A 16,742-nucleotide genomic window follows, 5' to 3' on the forward strand; every position below is an offset into this window, starting at 1 on the left:
AGATGACTCCCAAGGCAGTCAGGTGGGGCAGTGGATAGAGTACTGGGCCTGGCCAGAAGAACTGAATTCACATCTGGCCTCAGATACTTACTAGCTGTGTGACCCTAGGCAATTCACTTAATTCAATCTGCCTTGCCTTCCTCATCTATAAAATGGAGAAGAGAATAGCACCTCCCAGAGTTGTTGTCAGGATCAAATTAGAGTATCTGTAAAGAGCTTAATACATTCTTGTTCCTTTTCCCTTCTCTTACCCCTACAAACATGATCCTTAGGATACAAGAAGCCGTGGGTTCAAGTCTTGCCTCTGAGGTATACTAGCTGTGTGAACCTGGATATGCCACTTAATCTCAAAGTGCCTCTAGGTGGCTCAGACTATGAAATGAAGAAATGACATCAATCTGCTCTGGTAGGCAAAGTTCTTAACCAGGAGCTTCCTATGCCAATGAAATCAAAGAGCCAGTAAAAAAGAAGAAAATGTGATAAAAAAAAAAACAAATACACACGTACTCTAGGCATGGTGGCCCTGGCTAGTAACTCCTGCCACAGGAGAGGTGGAGGCTGCTTAATCGTTTGAGTTTGGGAGTTCAAGGGTACAGTGAGTTAAGCTGATCCAATGTCCTGACTAATGATAGGGTGAGTACCTGGGAACAGGGAGGTACCAGAGCATCTAAGGAGGAGTGAACTGGCAAGACTGAGTCAAAGCTCCCTGGCCAATCAGCAGGGATGAGGTCTACCCAGGGAGTGCTGCACTTCCAGCCTGGGTAAGAGAGAGACCCATCCTCTAAAAAGGGAGGAAGAAAAGGAAGAAGGGAGGGAAGGAGAAGGAAAGGTGGGAAGGAAGAAAGGAGGAAGGCAGGGAGAGAAATGGAAGGACAGGGAAGGAAGAGGAAGGGAGGGAGAAAGGAAGGGATAACAGGAGGAGAGAGTTGAAAATAAGGGAGAGGCAACAATTGTTCCAGTCAATTATCATCTTTACATTTTTCTTGTTGGAGAATTTAGTATCTACCATTTATTTGACCCTTCACATTCAACTTTGATTATTTTAGGTGTGTTTGACTTACAGGAAGATAGATTTAGAACTAGAAGAGATTTGAGATATAATATTATACACATATGTATATATATATATATATATATATATATATATGTACATACCCATATATATATAAATACATAATCCAATCTCCTCGCTTAACAGTAAAGAAACCACATTAATTGCCTTGTCCAAGGTCATAAAGCCAGTAAGTACTAAAGCTGAAATTCAAACTCCTTCCAGGACTCTAAACCTAGCCAGAATCACAAAGCTGAGCCACAATTTCCTTCAACTCGGCTTTAAGTCTCTTGAAGGCAGCAGGTACCATGCCGTGGACATCTTTACATCTTCACATCTCCCACAGAGCCTGGCATAATGCTAGGCCAAGGCAATCAAATGATGACTGATGGATTTAACATGAAATATAATTTAATAGAGTTAGTTGCATTTGAAAGACAAGTCGTCACAGAGGCTTATTCCCTACTAGGCACAGGTTTGAAGTTCCTGTAGCAGTTATCTGGTTTGGGTTGTAAGCCTTCAAAAGCAATCAGTTGCCAATCAAGGGGAATTTGCTGTGGGTTATCCAGGAGGCAGGCAATGAAGCTGCCACGTAGCCCATGAGTCTGCATAGGCCAGAAATTCACTCATGGGTACTCTCTGGTTACTAATTTAGCACTTTTTTTTTCTTAAACACAGAATCCAGGAAAATCAACTCAATAACTATTCAACATTGAACCAAAGAGTTAAAGTGAATTGTTCCTTAGCATTTTTGAGAAATGTGCAAATAATTCAACTACTGGGTTAAGGGAGTGGGGGGTGGGGAGAGTAGCAATATCTAAATACATATAGTGTAAATTTTTACAACTTTTTTGAAATGATTAGAAAATTTATAGATTTGGAGCTATACTACTCAGGCCATCAAAGAGATTATTTTATAGAGCGAGATAAAATAACAAATTCATTTGGAAAAACAAAAGGTCTAAACCTCAAGGAAAAAGAATGAAAAAAGGAGGGATAAAAAAGGAATAGCATTTATTATGAAGCAATAATTATCAAAACTATTCAGTATTTTTTTAAAGTAAAGCAGATCAGCGTAATTAATCAAATAACCACCAAGAACCAGAAACAAAGATAGTAGCCTAATGTTTGATAAAAGGAAAGGAAATAAAAAAATTTATTTTTTGTTTTATCCATATCTAAAACCGCTTGGAAAACTGGAAAGCAGATTGGCATAAAACTGCTTTGGATCATTAGAATTATTCAAAAAGTGGCTATAATATCCACATCTTTTTACTCAGAAATTCCACTGCTAGGTATATAACCCAAAGAGGTAAATGAGAAAAAAGAAAGGCTCTAAACACACAAAAATATTTATAGCAGCATATTTTCATGACAGCAAAAAACTAGAAACAAAGTAGACAGCCATCATTTGAGGAACTATTAAACAATTTTACACATGGCACACATATGTAATGGAATATTACTATGCCACAAAAAAAAAAACATGAATACAGAGAGAAGCATGTAAAGACTTCCATGAATTGATGCAAAATGAAGCAAGCATAGCTGGGGGGGGGGAATATACATACATACATATATATGTGTGTGTGTGTGTATATGTATATGTATATATACATATGTGTGTGTATATGTATGTGTGTGTGTGTATATATATGTATACAATTACAACAATGTAACTGGAAAGCTACCACAAAACAATAAAAAAAACTAATGTTGCAATATCACAAAGGATAAACCTGGTTCCAAAGAAAAGATAGAAGACATGTCTCCTAACTCCTCTGAAGAGGTGGGGACCCACAGGTGTGGAATTTCACATTTAATATTAGATTTGTTTCATCTTTCAAAAAACCTCTTTGTTATAGGGAAAAAATTTAAGTGATATCAAAACAAAAGATACAATAAAAATCTATTTTTAAAAACTAAAGTAGATCAGTGGAATAGATTAGGAACCAGAAACAACTGAATGGAGCAAATCCAAGCACAAAAACAACTAAGGAAAGGAATCACTGACAAGAACAGCTAGAAAAATCAGAAAGAAGTCTGACAAAAATAGCTTTAGACTAGGAGTTTTTAAATTTTAATCTGTGACATGGTCCCATTTGGCAGTCTGGTAAAACGTATCTACTGCTCAGAAGAATGTTTTGTTGCTTACATTTATGATGGAAGGAAATGCCAAATTTCAGTTAGAAGTTAGTGACAGTAAAGATGAACTTTTTTGGGAGCCAAGTTCACAGATTCCCTGAAATCTAACCACAGATCACTTGGAAGTCAATGAACCCTGGACTAAGAACTCATGCTTTAGACTAATATTCTACACCACATGCTATAACAAATTCCAAATGGATAATCTGCCTAAAGAGTTGATTCATAAAAAAAAAAATTACCGGCAAAGGGAAGAAGGTACCTTTCACAACTATGGCTCGGGGGAGAATTCTTAGAGATAGCGGTGATAATAACAGGGAACATTAACAATTTCAAATACATAAAATTTAAAGCTTTTGCACAAACAAAATCAATACAGTTAGGGTAAGAAGACTAAAAGTTAAAGGGAAAAAATCTTTACATCAACTATCTCTGTTAAAAGTCTAATATCCAAAATACAGAATTGACTCAAATATATAACACCAAGAGCTATTGCTCAATATTTAAGAGGCCAATACCTAACAACTATCACCGATCTCAAAATAAAAATTGTAAATTATCACCAACCACGTGCAACATTGTTCCAAATCACTAATAAGTAATACATAAATAAAAACAATTCTGAGGTCTGACCTCACAACTATCAAACTAAAAAAAAATGGCAAAGGTGGACCTATGAATTGGTTTAATCATTCTGGAAAACAATCTGGAATTATGTGAGAAAAAGTCAATAAATCATTCATACCCTGTTATTAAGAGATCCCATTATAAGAGTTCAAAGACACCAAGATAAGTCTCACACGCACAAAAATATTAACAGCAGCAGTTTCTGTAATCAGAAAAAACAAAACCAAACCAGGAAATGAAGTGGGTGCCCATCAAATGGGGAGTACCTGATAAAAACTGGCATATGAATATAAAAGAATGGTGCTAGTGCTTAGCACAGTGCCTGGCACATAGGCCCTTAATAAATGCTTATTGATCGTTATGCTATAACAAATAGCCAACATAAATAATTCAGAGAACCTCGAGATTTTATGAACTGACACAGAATAAAGAACGCGCACAATAACATAATGTAAATGAACACTAAAACAAAATCGAACGCCGTATAACTAATTAGCAATCTTGGCCAAGGAGAAGAGACAAGGAAAAGCGCTGCCCTCCTTTCAGTAGCAAGGTGGGGGACCATGAGTCCAGAATGTTACATATGCTGTCAAATTCAGTGTTCGACCAAAGCTTTGCTAAATTACTTTTCTGTGTCACAAAGGAGGACCCACAGTTAGGGGTGAGGAGGCTGGGACATGTATTTTGAGAAGTAACAGGGCTGGACAAATATAATCAATACAACATGATAATAATAACAACTAGAATAACCTTACTTTTTGGCTGGGCCTTCATTTCTCAAATGTAAAATGAGGCAGTAGAACTAAATGGCCTTTAAAGTCACATCCAGCTCAAATACTTTGATCCTATTGTCCTCAGAGTGGGCATGGTAGAATGATGGGATCATAAATTTGGCATTAGAAGAAACCTCATACATTAACTAGTCCCAGCTCCTCAACTTCACAACTGAAACCTTGAGTCAACTTTGACCCACAGGACACAGCAGATGCTATAGCACTGTTGCGAAAAGATTGGAACCACCTTCCCTGCCCCCTGCGCCCCAGAGCTTCTTATGCATCACTATTTATTTATAGCAGCAAACTTGGATGGGTGTTTCTTTAGTAGTTTGCACTTTTTCAGTAACACCAAGCAAGTATTTTGTATGCCTCTGGTGCCATGATGCATGGAGTTCAAAGAGCCATATGGGGATGGCTTCAGAAGTAGGGTCTTCAACTGACAAGAGTCTCAGAAATATAGCAGGGTTTTGATCAGAGCAGACTATTGCTGGACCAGAACAACAATTCCTGTAATGTCAGATGACTAACCCAGAATACTCATCTCCAAGCCTCTCAATCAAGTCCTCCAGCACATTCTTAAAGCAGCAGACAAGAGACACATGAGCTTTCACTTCTTTTCCCATCATCCCCACATCTCCCTGAGGGCCAAAGTACTGCTCAGGAACCAAAAAATTACCCTGAAGTGGGCATTTAAGTAGGAGTAGTGATAAGGGATTTGGATAACACGTGGTTCCTCTTAAGCTAGATTAATGAACAGACACGTATCGAGACTAGCATATTTACAAGGCTTGACATGGTAGCAATCACCGTTTCAACATGGATCTAATCTATCAACAATTTAACTTTTTTAAATAAAAAAAAGATGCTGAAAGAAAGGTGTTGGCCAGTACCTCCTCCCTCAATGCAGAGGTAGAAGACTCCAAGGGCAGAATATTGTACATGCTGTCATAGAGTCTCCATGCTGGATATTTTTGCTTAATTGCTTTCCTTTGGCACAATGGAGATTCTAAAGTGGAGGAGCCGAGTGGGGAAATGACTGACATAAACACAAAAAAAGTCAATAAAACATTTTTGAAAGCTGTTGGCTGCAAGTTGAGGGGGTCAGACTAGAAGGTCTATGAGGCTTCTTCTAGTGTTAAACCTGTGATCCCATCATTCCCTGAAGGAAGTATGCACTACTCCAAGGACAAGAGCTCATTTAAACAGGAAACATGATTTAGATTGGAACAAGAAGTTAGTGACCTCATGGTTTGGGAGATTTTTAGACATTCCTCGGCCAGGAGAGTCTGGGTTTGTTTCTGGTTACACCTACACCTTGGCCAAGTCACTTTAATTTCTCTGATCCTCAGTTGCCTCATCTGTAAAATAGGGATAATATTTTGGAACCCCACCACTCAAGGTTACTGTGAGGTTCAAATGATGTAAGATACATACATACATGTGTATATACTTTTTTTCTTTAAAGAGCTATAAAAATTTGTTTTTACTAAAAGATACCTGTATTCCCCACAAATAAATACAAGAAATGGCACAATAGGTAAGAATGACACTTAATCTGCCTAAGAGGAAAGGAACAAGTCTTCACTAGCCACCTATGAAGTACAAAGCACTGTGTTAAGTGCCTTATTTGATCCTCACAACAATCCTACAAGGTATTATTATTCTCCCCATTTAATAGCTGAGGAAATTGAGGCAGAAAGAGGTAAGGGACTTGCCCATGCTCACACAGCTAGTTAAGTATCTGAAGCCCCATTTGAACTCAGGTCTTCCTGACTCTAGGCCCAGCTCTATCTACTGGGCTATGTAGCCAATAGAGAGAAATTATATACTGATACCCTTGCTAAATATTTTTCCCCCTATTTCCTTTTTTTAGTTTTTATATCACCTTCATTTTCATATTCTCTCTTCCCATACCTAACAAAGCATCTCTCACAATAAAGAAACAAGAGATAGAAGAAAAAACAGTTCAGCAAAATTATCCAACAAAATAACAGAACTGGATAGTATATACAATGCTCTCTACCCATAATTCTCCACCCTTTGCCAAGAAGCAAAGAATAATTTTCTTACCCATTTTCTGGGGTAATGTTTTGTCATTAAAACTACACAGCACCTATTTCAGCTACATATTGATTTTTTTTAAAAAGAAACTAGCACATCTCATGAAGGCAAATTAAAAATAACAAAAAGCATTTCATTAGATCATTAAAAATGTTCCCCAATTCTTCACACGCACTAGCAAACACTGAGACACAACTAATGACAGTTTGAGAGTATTAGTGGCTGACAAGAACAGAATCAGTTACCCTGGAAGGAATCTTAATGACTATCTAGACCAGCACCATTCTACCCCAGAAAAAAATGACTCCACAGAAGTTAATACTTACCTAAGGTCACACTGGCAAGACAGTTAAAGAGCCAGTACTTATGACACTATTGCTTTAAGAGTTCCTTTCTATGACAATTACAATTCTCACTCAGATTTTCGATGAGATGTGCTCTATTTCTCAGATTCATGACCTGTAATGTAAGCATAAGAACTATGCTTCCATAATAACAATAATAATTACTATAGCTGACACTTTCACAGCACCTCAAGGTTTGCAAAGTGCTTTAGACACATTATCTCATTGGCTCTTCATAACAATCCTGTGAAGTAAGCGCTATTATCACCCCCATTTTACCGACAAGGAAACCCAAGGATCAGAGAGGTGAAATGATTTGTCCAATCTAAGCCTTCTTGATTCCCAAGTCTACTGTTTCACCCTACTACATCCCACTGCTATATGCATTACACACTGCTATATGCAATGCATCTCAATATGCAGATGAAATATTACAAGTATTTTCCCTTTAGCAAGAAATTCAGATGCCCACTGAAGTATTCTATGCTGAGCCATCAACATGAAAGATTTTCTAAAGCTGGGCACTTGGCCATGGCAGTTTCCAGGGATAGGGATTATATTAGTTACCATGATACCTTCAGAATAAATGAGTCATCTACTCAAGGACAAGTGCCTCTAACACAATGGATTGTGCCATGGATTCCTTTGGCACAGTCTGGTAAAGTCTATGGTCCCCTTCTCAGGATTACAAAGGAAACTAACTAGATTGAATTAGTTATCACTCAGATAAGGGTTTGGTATTTGAGCTATACAAACTAAAAGATCTCACACACACGCACACTCACTCACTCACTCACTTACTCTCTCTCCCTAGGATACAGGATAAAGATAACTTCATCTTCCTGTATGATCTCATCCTCCTTGGGACTCCACCTCATCCCTACCTTCCACCTCTCTGATTGGAAGGTGGAACCATGAATTCTAAACCTCTATTTAAGGAAAGAGCTCTCAGCTCAGACATCTCATATCTCTCCTGGCCTCACTACTTTGGGACTTTTCTGACTGACTTGTCCACCATGTTCCAACACCCTCTACCACTTTTAGTTCCCCACCCCATTTCAGCTGACAGTACTAGTACTAGGCTCATTTGATAGTCATTAATAAGAAAAGTCTCTATATACACCGAAATATTTATAACAGCACTTTTTGTAGTAGCAAAGAACTAGAAAATAGATGCTTATTAACTGGATAATGGCTAAACAAATAGTGGTAACATGAATGTAATGGAATATTACTGTGTTGTAAGAAATAATAAATACAGAGAAGCACAGATTTACAAGAGCTGATGCAAATAAGCAAGGCCAATATACACAAAGACTACAAAATGGAAATAATCACAAAACAATCAAAAATGAATGTTTCAAAATTACAAACATGGCCCCAAAGAAAAGATAATAAAAGGACCCCTTCCATCCCATTCATTTGCAGAGCCAAGAGATCCACAGGTATCATATACTGCATATATTTTCAGACTTTTTTCAAAATGTAGTGATTGATTTTGCTATTTGGTATAATGGTTGGCTCTCTGAGAAGACAGATGGGGGATACTGGAAAAACTGGTAATGCAAAAAAAAAACAAAAAAAGATCAATAAATTTACATTTTTTAAAATGTTACAAAAGTTATCAAAATACTTTAAAAGTCCAAGTTTATGTACCTCAGGTTAAAAAATCCTGCTAACAGATAAGCTTCATGATAAGAGCCCACTAGCTAGAACACAAGTTTATACAGTCCCTTCTAGTCCTAAACTTCTAGATCATGCCAGCAATTCATTAACATCCCATAATGCTTTAAAAAGGGCTAAAGACACTCATGCCTCAGTAAATTGGCCAATAAAAAATCAACAATAACTATTCAACTGCCCAGAGAAATCTGGTATGCATGATACTCCCTAAAGATCATTCCATTCTGAGGAATCATCCACTCTTTTTCTAAGAACTAAAACTAGTGACTAATTTGCTTGAGCTCTGGATTTTTTTTTTAAACCCCAGAACTTATGCAAAGCAAGGCTGACACCCAGTGGCTGCTTTTAGTACTGATGCCTGATTCACGAAAAAAGGTAGAAACAAAGTATATAGTAGCGGCAAAAACAACCACTACCAACAAAAAATACTTTCCCAAAAGGCTATTTTAACAACATATAACAAAAGAGGTTCAGAGGCCCTGCTAAAGCTCACTTTACCATACCAAGAGCTTTCCTAACACACAGGTAAGCAGCTAAAATGCCAAAAAGATCAGACTGAGAACTAGTCCACCCCTTTAAGTGAAGTGACTTGTCTAAAGTCATACAGATGGTAAGAGGCAAAGCTAGGAATTAAAACCAGGTCCTCCGACTCAAGATCCAGACCTCTTTTCCACTGTACCCCATATGCCACTGGGCTTCAGATGTTGTCTTAAGACACCATCCTTTTGTCTGACAGATAGCAAGATTCCAGTACAAATTCCAGTGTACTCACCCTTTCCTTATGACAAAGTTATTCTGATAATTCTCATGACTCAAGCACCTCTGCATCACAGATGTCAGTCAACATTTACTGAACATCCAGCATGCAGAGATCGTACAAGCATCTAGAAATTCAAAGAATATTGATGGAACACCTACTATATGCAAGATACACAGAAGAGCCTAGCTACTTTACTTAAGCTAAGGCAGATAGAACACAGCAAAAAGAAAGAGCTACGATTCCTCTAGAAGTATATATGTGGCCAACAGTCCTAAGTACAGAATAGCAGAATTGGTCATCTAAGCACAAGGGGATAAAAACAAACTTCCCATTCCCTCTTTTGAAGTTAACAGAAAACTGAATTTGTTTAAAGATACCATTGAAAGAAGTCTTGCTCACTCTGAAACAGGCCTAATACTAATTAGTTCTCATTCTTAATGGACAAGTATCAAGTCTCACATGCCTCTGTACGAACTATCTTCTGAAGAAGAGTTAAATAAAGAACCTTGCCCAACAGAATGAACGGTGAGACACAATCTTAAACGCAAATGAACTCTAGATTAACTTGACATTCCAAATCAGGAGGTCTTGGAAAAACCTGCCCTGTGAAAACTACACTAGCAGTGCCTGTGAACTCTTAACTGGGTATCCAGTGCTACTATTTCTACACTCAAACTATTGTTAGATTGACAAGTACTTCCAGAACAAGATACCTGGTAGTTTCCCAAGAAATCTCAATCTTTTCAGGAGTTTAACATAACCATCATTTGACACCATCTTCTGGCTGATGTGAGACAAAATCCCTGGACACTCACCCCACTGCGTCCTATCCCGTGATTTGGTGACTCTAAGATAAACACATTTAGAAAGAGCTTTAAAGCTGGCAAAGGGCTTCACATGCATTACCTCATTTAAGCTTCAAAACTACCCTGTGAGGTAGGTACAAGAGGCATTAACATGCCATCTTACAAATGAGGGAACTGAGGTGTAGTTTCCTGTGATGACAGAGCTAGTGTAAGACGGTGGGATCTGAACCTAGATCTTTTGGACTTGAAGTCCAACTCAGTATCTGCCATGACACAGTCTTTGTTGCTAGGTATCTGGTTTTAATAACTTTCACACAATACATGCAGGAAGAGAAGTATCTTAAAAATCAGTCCCTTGGGGGCAGCTAGGTGGCACAGAGGACAGAGCATCAGCCCTGAAGTCAGGAGTACCTGAGTTCAAATCCGGCCTCAGACCAAACACTTGACACTTAGTAGCTGTGTGACCCTGAGCAAGTCACTTAACCCCAATTGCCTAAAACAAAAACAAAAACAAAAAAAAAGTCCCTTGGTTTAACTGACCTAACCTAGCAACCCAGCAAGATTGCTTTTAATAGCTGCTCATGGCAGAGTTTTCAAAAATAGTATATTCTTTTGGCACAGATGTAAGAATGTCTTCAACATTATATCCCCGTGGACTAAATACTGTTAATATGAAACTCAAAAACAAACTCTTTTGAGATATTCAAGCATGTGCAGTTCTAAGATGGGAAGACATCAGCTAAAATGAACTTGACCTAGAAACACACTGATAGTTCAACAAGGTTTTGAACTCAACTTATAATAATGTTCAAACCCACATTAGATACTAGAATATTTTCTAGCCTAACGGAAAGGGACTTTCAGTCACTAGTCAAGGAAGCACCAGATCAGAGGCATATCCTATTATCTGATTCCATTCATTGGTCACAATATCACAGTGGACTGTAGGTATATAATATATCAATCGTTACACTATAACATTGGTAAAAGAAAGGCTAGGCAAGGTTTGCCTAGAATGAATTTCCTACAACTCAGGCCTAAAACTGTAAGATGCATCTATCTAAAAGTTATTACTAGGTTGCCAATTTCAGAAAATGGTACATTTAGCAAACTGCCAAATGGACAGGTATACCACCACCAGCACTATGATGTTTCATAAAGATGTGGCCTGGTAAAATACCCAATCCCTCTGCTTCAGTCAGCTAAAATTATTTATATGTATAGATCACTTCAGTAAGTGCTCAGAAATATCATCCATAATGATCATATTGAGTGAGGGTATCCAATTTGCCTGGTCCATCAAGTCAGTTTTTTAAGTTTACATGTTTATAGGCTGGATCTTTGGTTTTGTTTTACACATAGGCAAACTAGACTATTTGTCCATAACAGTTAGGAAAACACTGGTCTAGACTTGTTCATGTTACACAACTTAGGCCACAGAACTTTTACGCTATTGCCCACCTACAGACACAGAAGGGAAGGGAATAAACATTTATAGCATCTACTAGGGTGCTATGGGAGGGGAAGAGGGATATTATTTATAGATGATGGTGATCTAAGCTCATAATCTTCACTTAACCTTTTGGAAAGAAAAGTAAAAATTGATCAGCAACTCTCTCCAAGTATAACCACTTGTTGTCAAGACAGTTATAAGCATTAAATTATTGAGCTTTGTTCTCTTTATAAGAGGGTTTCTCCATCAACCCTGGTTAACACTCACTAGATAAAATCCTTCTAAATTTAGGGAAAAATTTTTGAACCACCTAATATTCTCCCATTCAACAATCACCTATTTGAATAGTTAGCTGACTACCCATGAGTCAGATTCATGGAACCATAAAGGACAATGGATAAATCCAGCCACTATTTTATAGATGAGGATAACTAAGGCCCAAAGATGGAAAGTGGTTTGCTCAGTCACAGAGATAATAATGGCAGTCAGTGAAAGCAAATCAGTATGATCATTGATTGGGAGATCAGAATCCAAATCAAAAAACATGAAATTAAAGAGGAAAATAAGCTAGATCAAATTACACAAAACAGAAACCATCCAGATCCTGTAAGTTTCCAGAACTGTGGGAGATGACTTAACAAAAAAATGATGTGGATTATTTATTTCTATACCATTGTTAGAACGCTGACTTCAAAAAAATTCTTTGATTAACTTTAATAATGTGTCTAATAGCTGCCTGTTCTTAGAGAGAAGGTAAGACAATGATAGGAACAACTTCTGCCATCAAATGGATGATGTTTTCAGACTGAGAAAGTCCAATGCCAGAGTTTTACTTTTTATCCTCCCTCCAACCTCCAGGTCATCCTTAAATCATGGACCAATAGACATCAGCTGTTATCCATAAAAATTAAAAAAAGGCAGAGTGCCACTTATTAACAGTGTGTTCCTAAAAATACATGCACATCAATTAACAGTCATCTCAGATGTAATACGCTGTTTGTTATTTAATGAAATCACCAGTAAGAGTTCTTTCAGAATAACCTATTTTGCCTGAAAGCTTGGAACACCTGAGCACTAAGTACCTATTATAATATCCAAATTTTCTTCAAACTGAACCATTCCTTCCATGATAAAGGAACAAATGAAGTACTATTCACAACCACAAGAAGATATGGGGAAATGATGTCCAGTGTCAGCAACTGCTTTTCACCCACTTCCTACACATAATCCTGGTAACACAAAGACTACTCAAGTCTCTAATAACCATACAAACCTGTTTGAGAATGTGGGGCCACAACTACTCAAGTAATGGCTCACTGATTCTGAAGAAATACACATCTTAAAGATTTCTTGGCCCACTCTCTGATTAGGCCTTGGGAGCAGATGAAGGAAACGCTCATTTTCATTACAATTTCTACATGTGCCAGGCCTTAAAATCAGTGTTCCATAAAGGCCACTGAAATTCAAACAGCAAGCAATGAAGCTACTCTTTCCTTGCCTCTTCAGCAGATACCACAAGACAAGCAACTGGGTAAAGACGTATATTTATTCACTTTACAAATATGGCGGTCTGGAAGCCATAAACAGCTCCATCTATAGACAAATAGACTGTACATACAATATGCCCACGGCCAGATCAAATTCACTCTGCCCAAGCTGTTAATGTGGCTCCAGCTCCATAAAGCAGAGTAAAAGGAGATTGTTGTTTGGCCACTGAGATTAAAAAGTCCCTAACAAATATGGTTGTTTTAAATATTCACAGGAAAAAAAAGACCTATCCACCTAGCTCTTCCTTCCTGTCTGAGACCATGTTTCAATGAATATCCCCTTAGCCCTAAATGACCTAGTTTTTGTTTTCAAATAAACAACTGATATTTCTAAAAGGTCTTTTTCAGGACACAAAAATAAAAATACTGGTTTAATACATACATAAAAAATTTTGAGTTCAAATTTTTTTTCTTTAACAAGGAAAAAAAAAAGAGTATCCAAACTTTGCCAAGCTCAAGTAACAGAAAGAGAAGAAAGCATTTAATTATTAAATTACAAATGTACTTTCCTTGGACTAAAAAAAACCAAACTGTTGCTAGGATGGCCACTGAAACTATTACTAACTGAAGCTAACAGAAAAAAAAACGGTCTCTGTTCTAAAAATTTAATTGACAGTGGAAAGATGAAGTGAATTTATGACTTTGACTGTAGGTGAATGCCAAAGAACAATGTGCAGGCAGTTGGCATGTGCTTTAAAAACGAACATGGATGGATCCCTGGTCATGTTCTACAGTCACAGAGAACCATTCATGTGGCTAGGGATGTTGGTTATTTTGGTTTTTGAAGTACCATAATTATTTTTTTTAAAAAATTACTTAAATATCTAAATAAAAATATTAGCAGATTTTCTGAGGGGGGGAAGTTTGGGAGGTGGGGTGGTGGTAGAGTGGGAGGATAAGTCCAAATGATTGAGCCCCCCCTGGTTAAGATTACTTTGGCCACTATTCCTAGAGATTTAAAAGGTGTTTTTCTAAAAACCTTGCAATCACATCTACACCTTCATTTTTTGTCATGTCTCATCTTCCACACAAAAAAGCAAATTTGGCTCATGCTCATAACATCTTACCAAGTTTACTCAGGACAGGTCACACCTGGACCAGATTACACATACCAACCTGCAGTAAGAGTGGATTCCTCCAAAGAACAGGTTGGGTGTGGTTTTGGTAGGGGAATGGGTTGGGGGGAGAATTTCCTCATCTTCATTTAACTCAATTCTTGATATAACCAATCATTCCAGGACTTTATTATATTATAAAAATATAAGATATGTAGGACAATCGTGTCAGTATGTTGCAGAAAAATGTGTCTATTTACTGTGTAAAGTTTATTAACAATTGAAAGAAACATTCTTATTTACACAGTTAAGTTTGAGGTGGGAAGGACAAGGGGGCTGGCATGGTGAGATCACCATTTTGAATTTGGAAAGGTGGTAGGGCTTTCTGCATTCTGCCACAGAGGTCAAACACAGAGACTGCCCTCTCCAGGAGAACATGGCAGCATTCAACAACGTGAGCCAAAGTTTATAGTTCTATTGGCCTATTTTTCCTTTCTTCTTCATTCTTCTTCACTTTCATTTTCTGGGTCCAAATCAGAATCTCCATTTATTTCTTTTTCAAGAGCCATTTCTTTCTCCTCACCATTTTCTGTGTCCTGATCTATTTCTTGTTGATCATCATCTTCCTCTTCCTCTTCATCCTTTTCACTTTCTCTCTCTTCTTCATCCTCCTCCCAATTCTCCTGATAAATTAATAAGCAGAGGAAACATTCACAAAGGCTCTTTATCAGTAGAGTAGCTGTACAAGACAAGGCTAAAGACCTTGGTAGCAGGAAGAGCTACTTACATCAGAATCTTTATCTGCCATTACTTCATCATCAGACTCCTCTTCCGAAGATTCTATAAAACAAAATCTTTGCTTAATTCCAAAACGATTGAAAATCCAATACAATTAAGAACCCTATGTTTTATTTCATAAAATGCTTATCTAGCAATAATGTTAGTCAAACGACTGTTTTCGACAACACCTGTGAATCCACCATAAGGAAATTCCCTCCACCAACGCAGACTGGCACCTTCTCTGCAACTCAGGATCTCAAAGAGTTAATTGGTGCACTTCAAGAGACTGATATGCCCAGGGTCAAATGTGTCAGAGGCCTTCCTGACTCCATAGCTAATCTCTTAATTCACTTTACCAGACAGATTCAATATCCAAGCAAAAATATTTTAGTATTTCAACAGCATTTTTCTAAACTAGATCTGTAATTTCATTGGAATAGAGAATTCCTAATATGGAAATTCACTTTCCTCCATAAGAATGTGAGCACCTTGGGTGCAGAGATTAGTTTTTGCCACTTTTGGGGTGTGTGTGTGTGGGGGGGGGAGAGAGAGAGAGAGAAAGAGAGAGAGAGAGAGAGAGAGAGAGAGAGAGAGAGAGAGAGAGAGAGAGAGAGAGAGAGAGAGAGAGAGACAGAGAGAGTACAATGCCTGGAAAACAGTAGACACTTGAAAAATACTCGCTGATTGACTCTACCAAAGTAGATTGGGAACTCTTCTGCTAGAATTAAGAGTCTCAGAATGTTGCTTGGAACATTAAGAGGTTAAGTATCTTGCCTAAGGTTGCATAGCTACTATGTGTTACAGGTGGGACTTGAGCCCAGGTCCACCTGATTCTAAAATTGCTATTCTCTCCATATGACACACTGCCCTTAGATACAAGAGGCAAATGTTCTTGATGCCAAAAGCCTGCTGAAAACAATGCAAAACAAAAGAACCAAGGATCTAAATATACTTTATTAAAATCAAGTTCTAAAAGCTCTGACAAAGTCCTAAGCTTTGACCTACAGATTGTAAACATGCAATCTTTCCAACCAAAGACGAATGGAGTGGGTGTGATTTAGTTACCATATTTTCTCTAAGGCTTAGTATTTTACACAGATTTCCCACTACAAAGCTGAATTTAAGAGAAGCAAAATTAAAGTGATACTTCTCATTTTCTACATTGAAGAGTGCAATATAGAACTATAACTCCAATTTCTGTTCCCACTCCTTACCTTCCTCATAGACCAGCTTTGCCGTCTGCTCAGGTGGAGGTATACCTTGAGTTTTTTCAGATGCTGCCACCTAAAAGAAGAAATATTAATACAAAAGTCAGTCATAGCTTGGCTCCTCTCACCTTACTCATTAAAAAACAAAAACCCTACACCAAAAGATAGGGTAAAAGACCAGATATTTTCAAGATTTCAATGATCTGTGGTTTCTGTCAGTGTACAGTGATTCATTCTCTAACACAACAGATCACATAAGCCCTCTAAAATGTCAGAGATGGCTTCTGAGAGCTGCTGGGGCTAAGATGGTAATGAGCTTTATAAACATGGCAAGGCCTACCTGCTTTCCCCAGACAGAAGTAAAGACTAAGTCACCACCCCCTCAGACAAGAATAGGTTTCAGGGGACTACTGACAGACCAGGTATATATTTAAATGTTTAAAAAA

At 37.7% G+C, this 16,742-nt stretch overlaps 1 protein-coding gene across 1 annotated transcript in view; it reads right to left on the reverse strand.

The window, feature by feature from the left end:
* Nucleotides 1–13,234: 13,234 nt before the first annotated feature.
* WDR43 (WD repeat domain 43) overlaps nt 13,235–16,742 on the reverse strand; it is a 51,287-nt gene continuing 47,779 nt past the window's right edge. The window contains 3 exon segments of the mRNA XM_020983768.1: nt 13,235–14,991; nt 15,096–15,148; nt 16,303–16,372. Coding sequence (XP_020839427.1) covers nt 14,809–14,991; nt 15,096–15,148; nt 16,303–16,372 — 306 coding nt within the window. The 3' untranslated portion in view covers nt 13,235–14,808.

This window comes from Phascolarctos cinereus, unplaced genomic scaffold (genome assembly GCF_003287225.1).
Source record: "Phascolarctos cinereus isolate Bilbo 61053 unplaced genomic scaffold, phaCin_HiC Scaffold_2;HRSCAF=192, whole genome shotgun sequence".
Classification (NCBI taxonomy): domain Eukaryota; kingdom Metazoa; phylum Chordata; class Mammalia; order Diprotodontia; family Phascolarctidae; genus Phascolarctos; species Phascolarctos cinereus.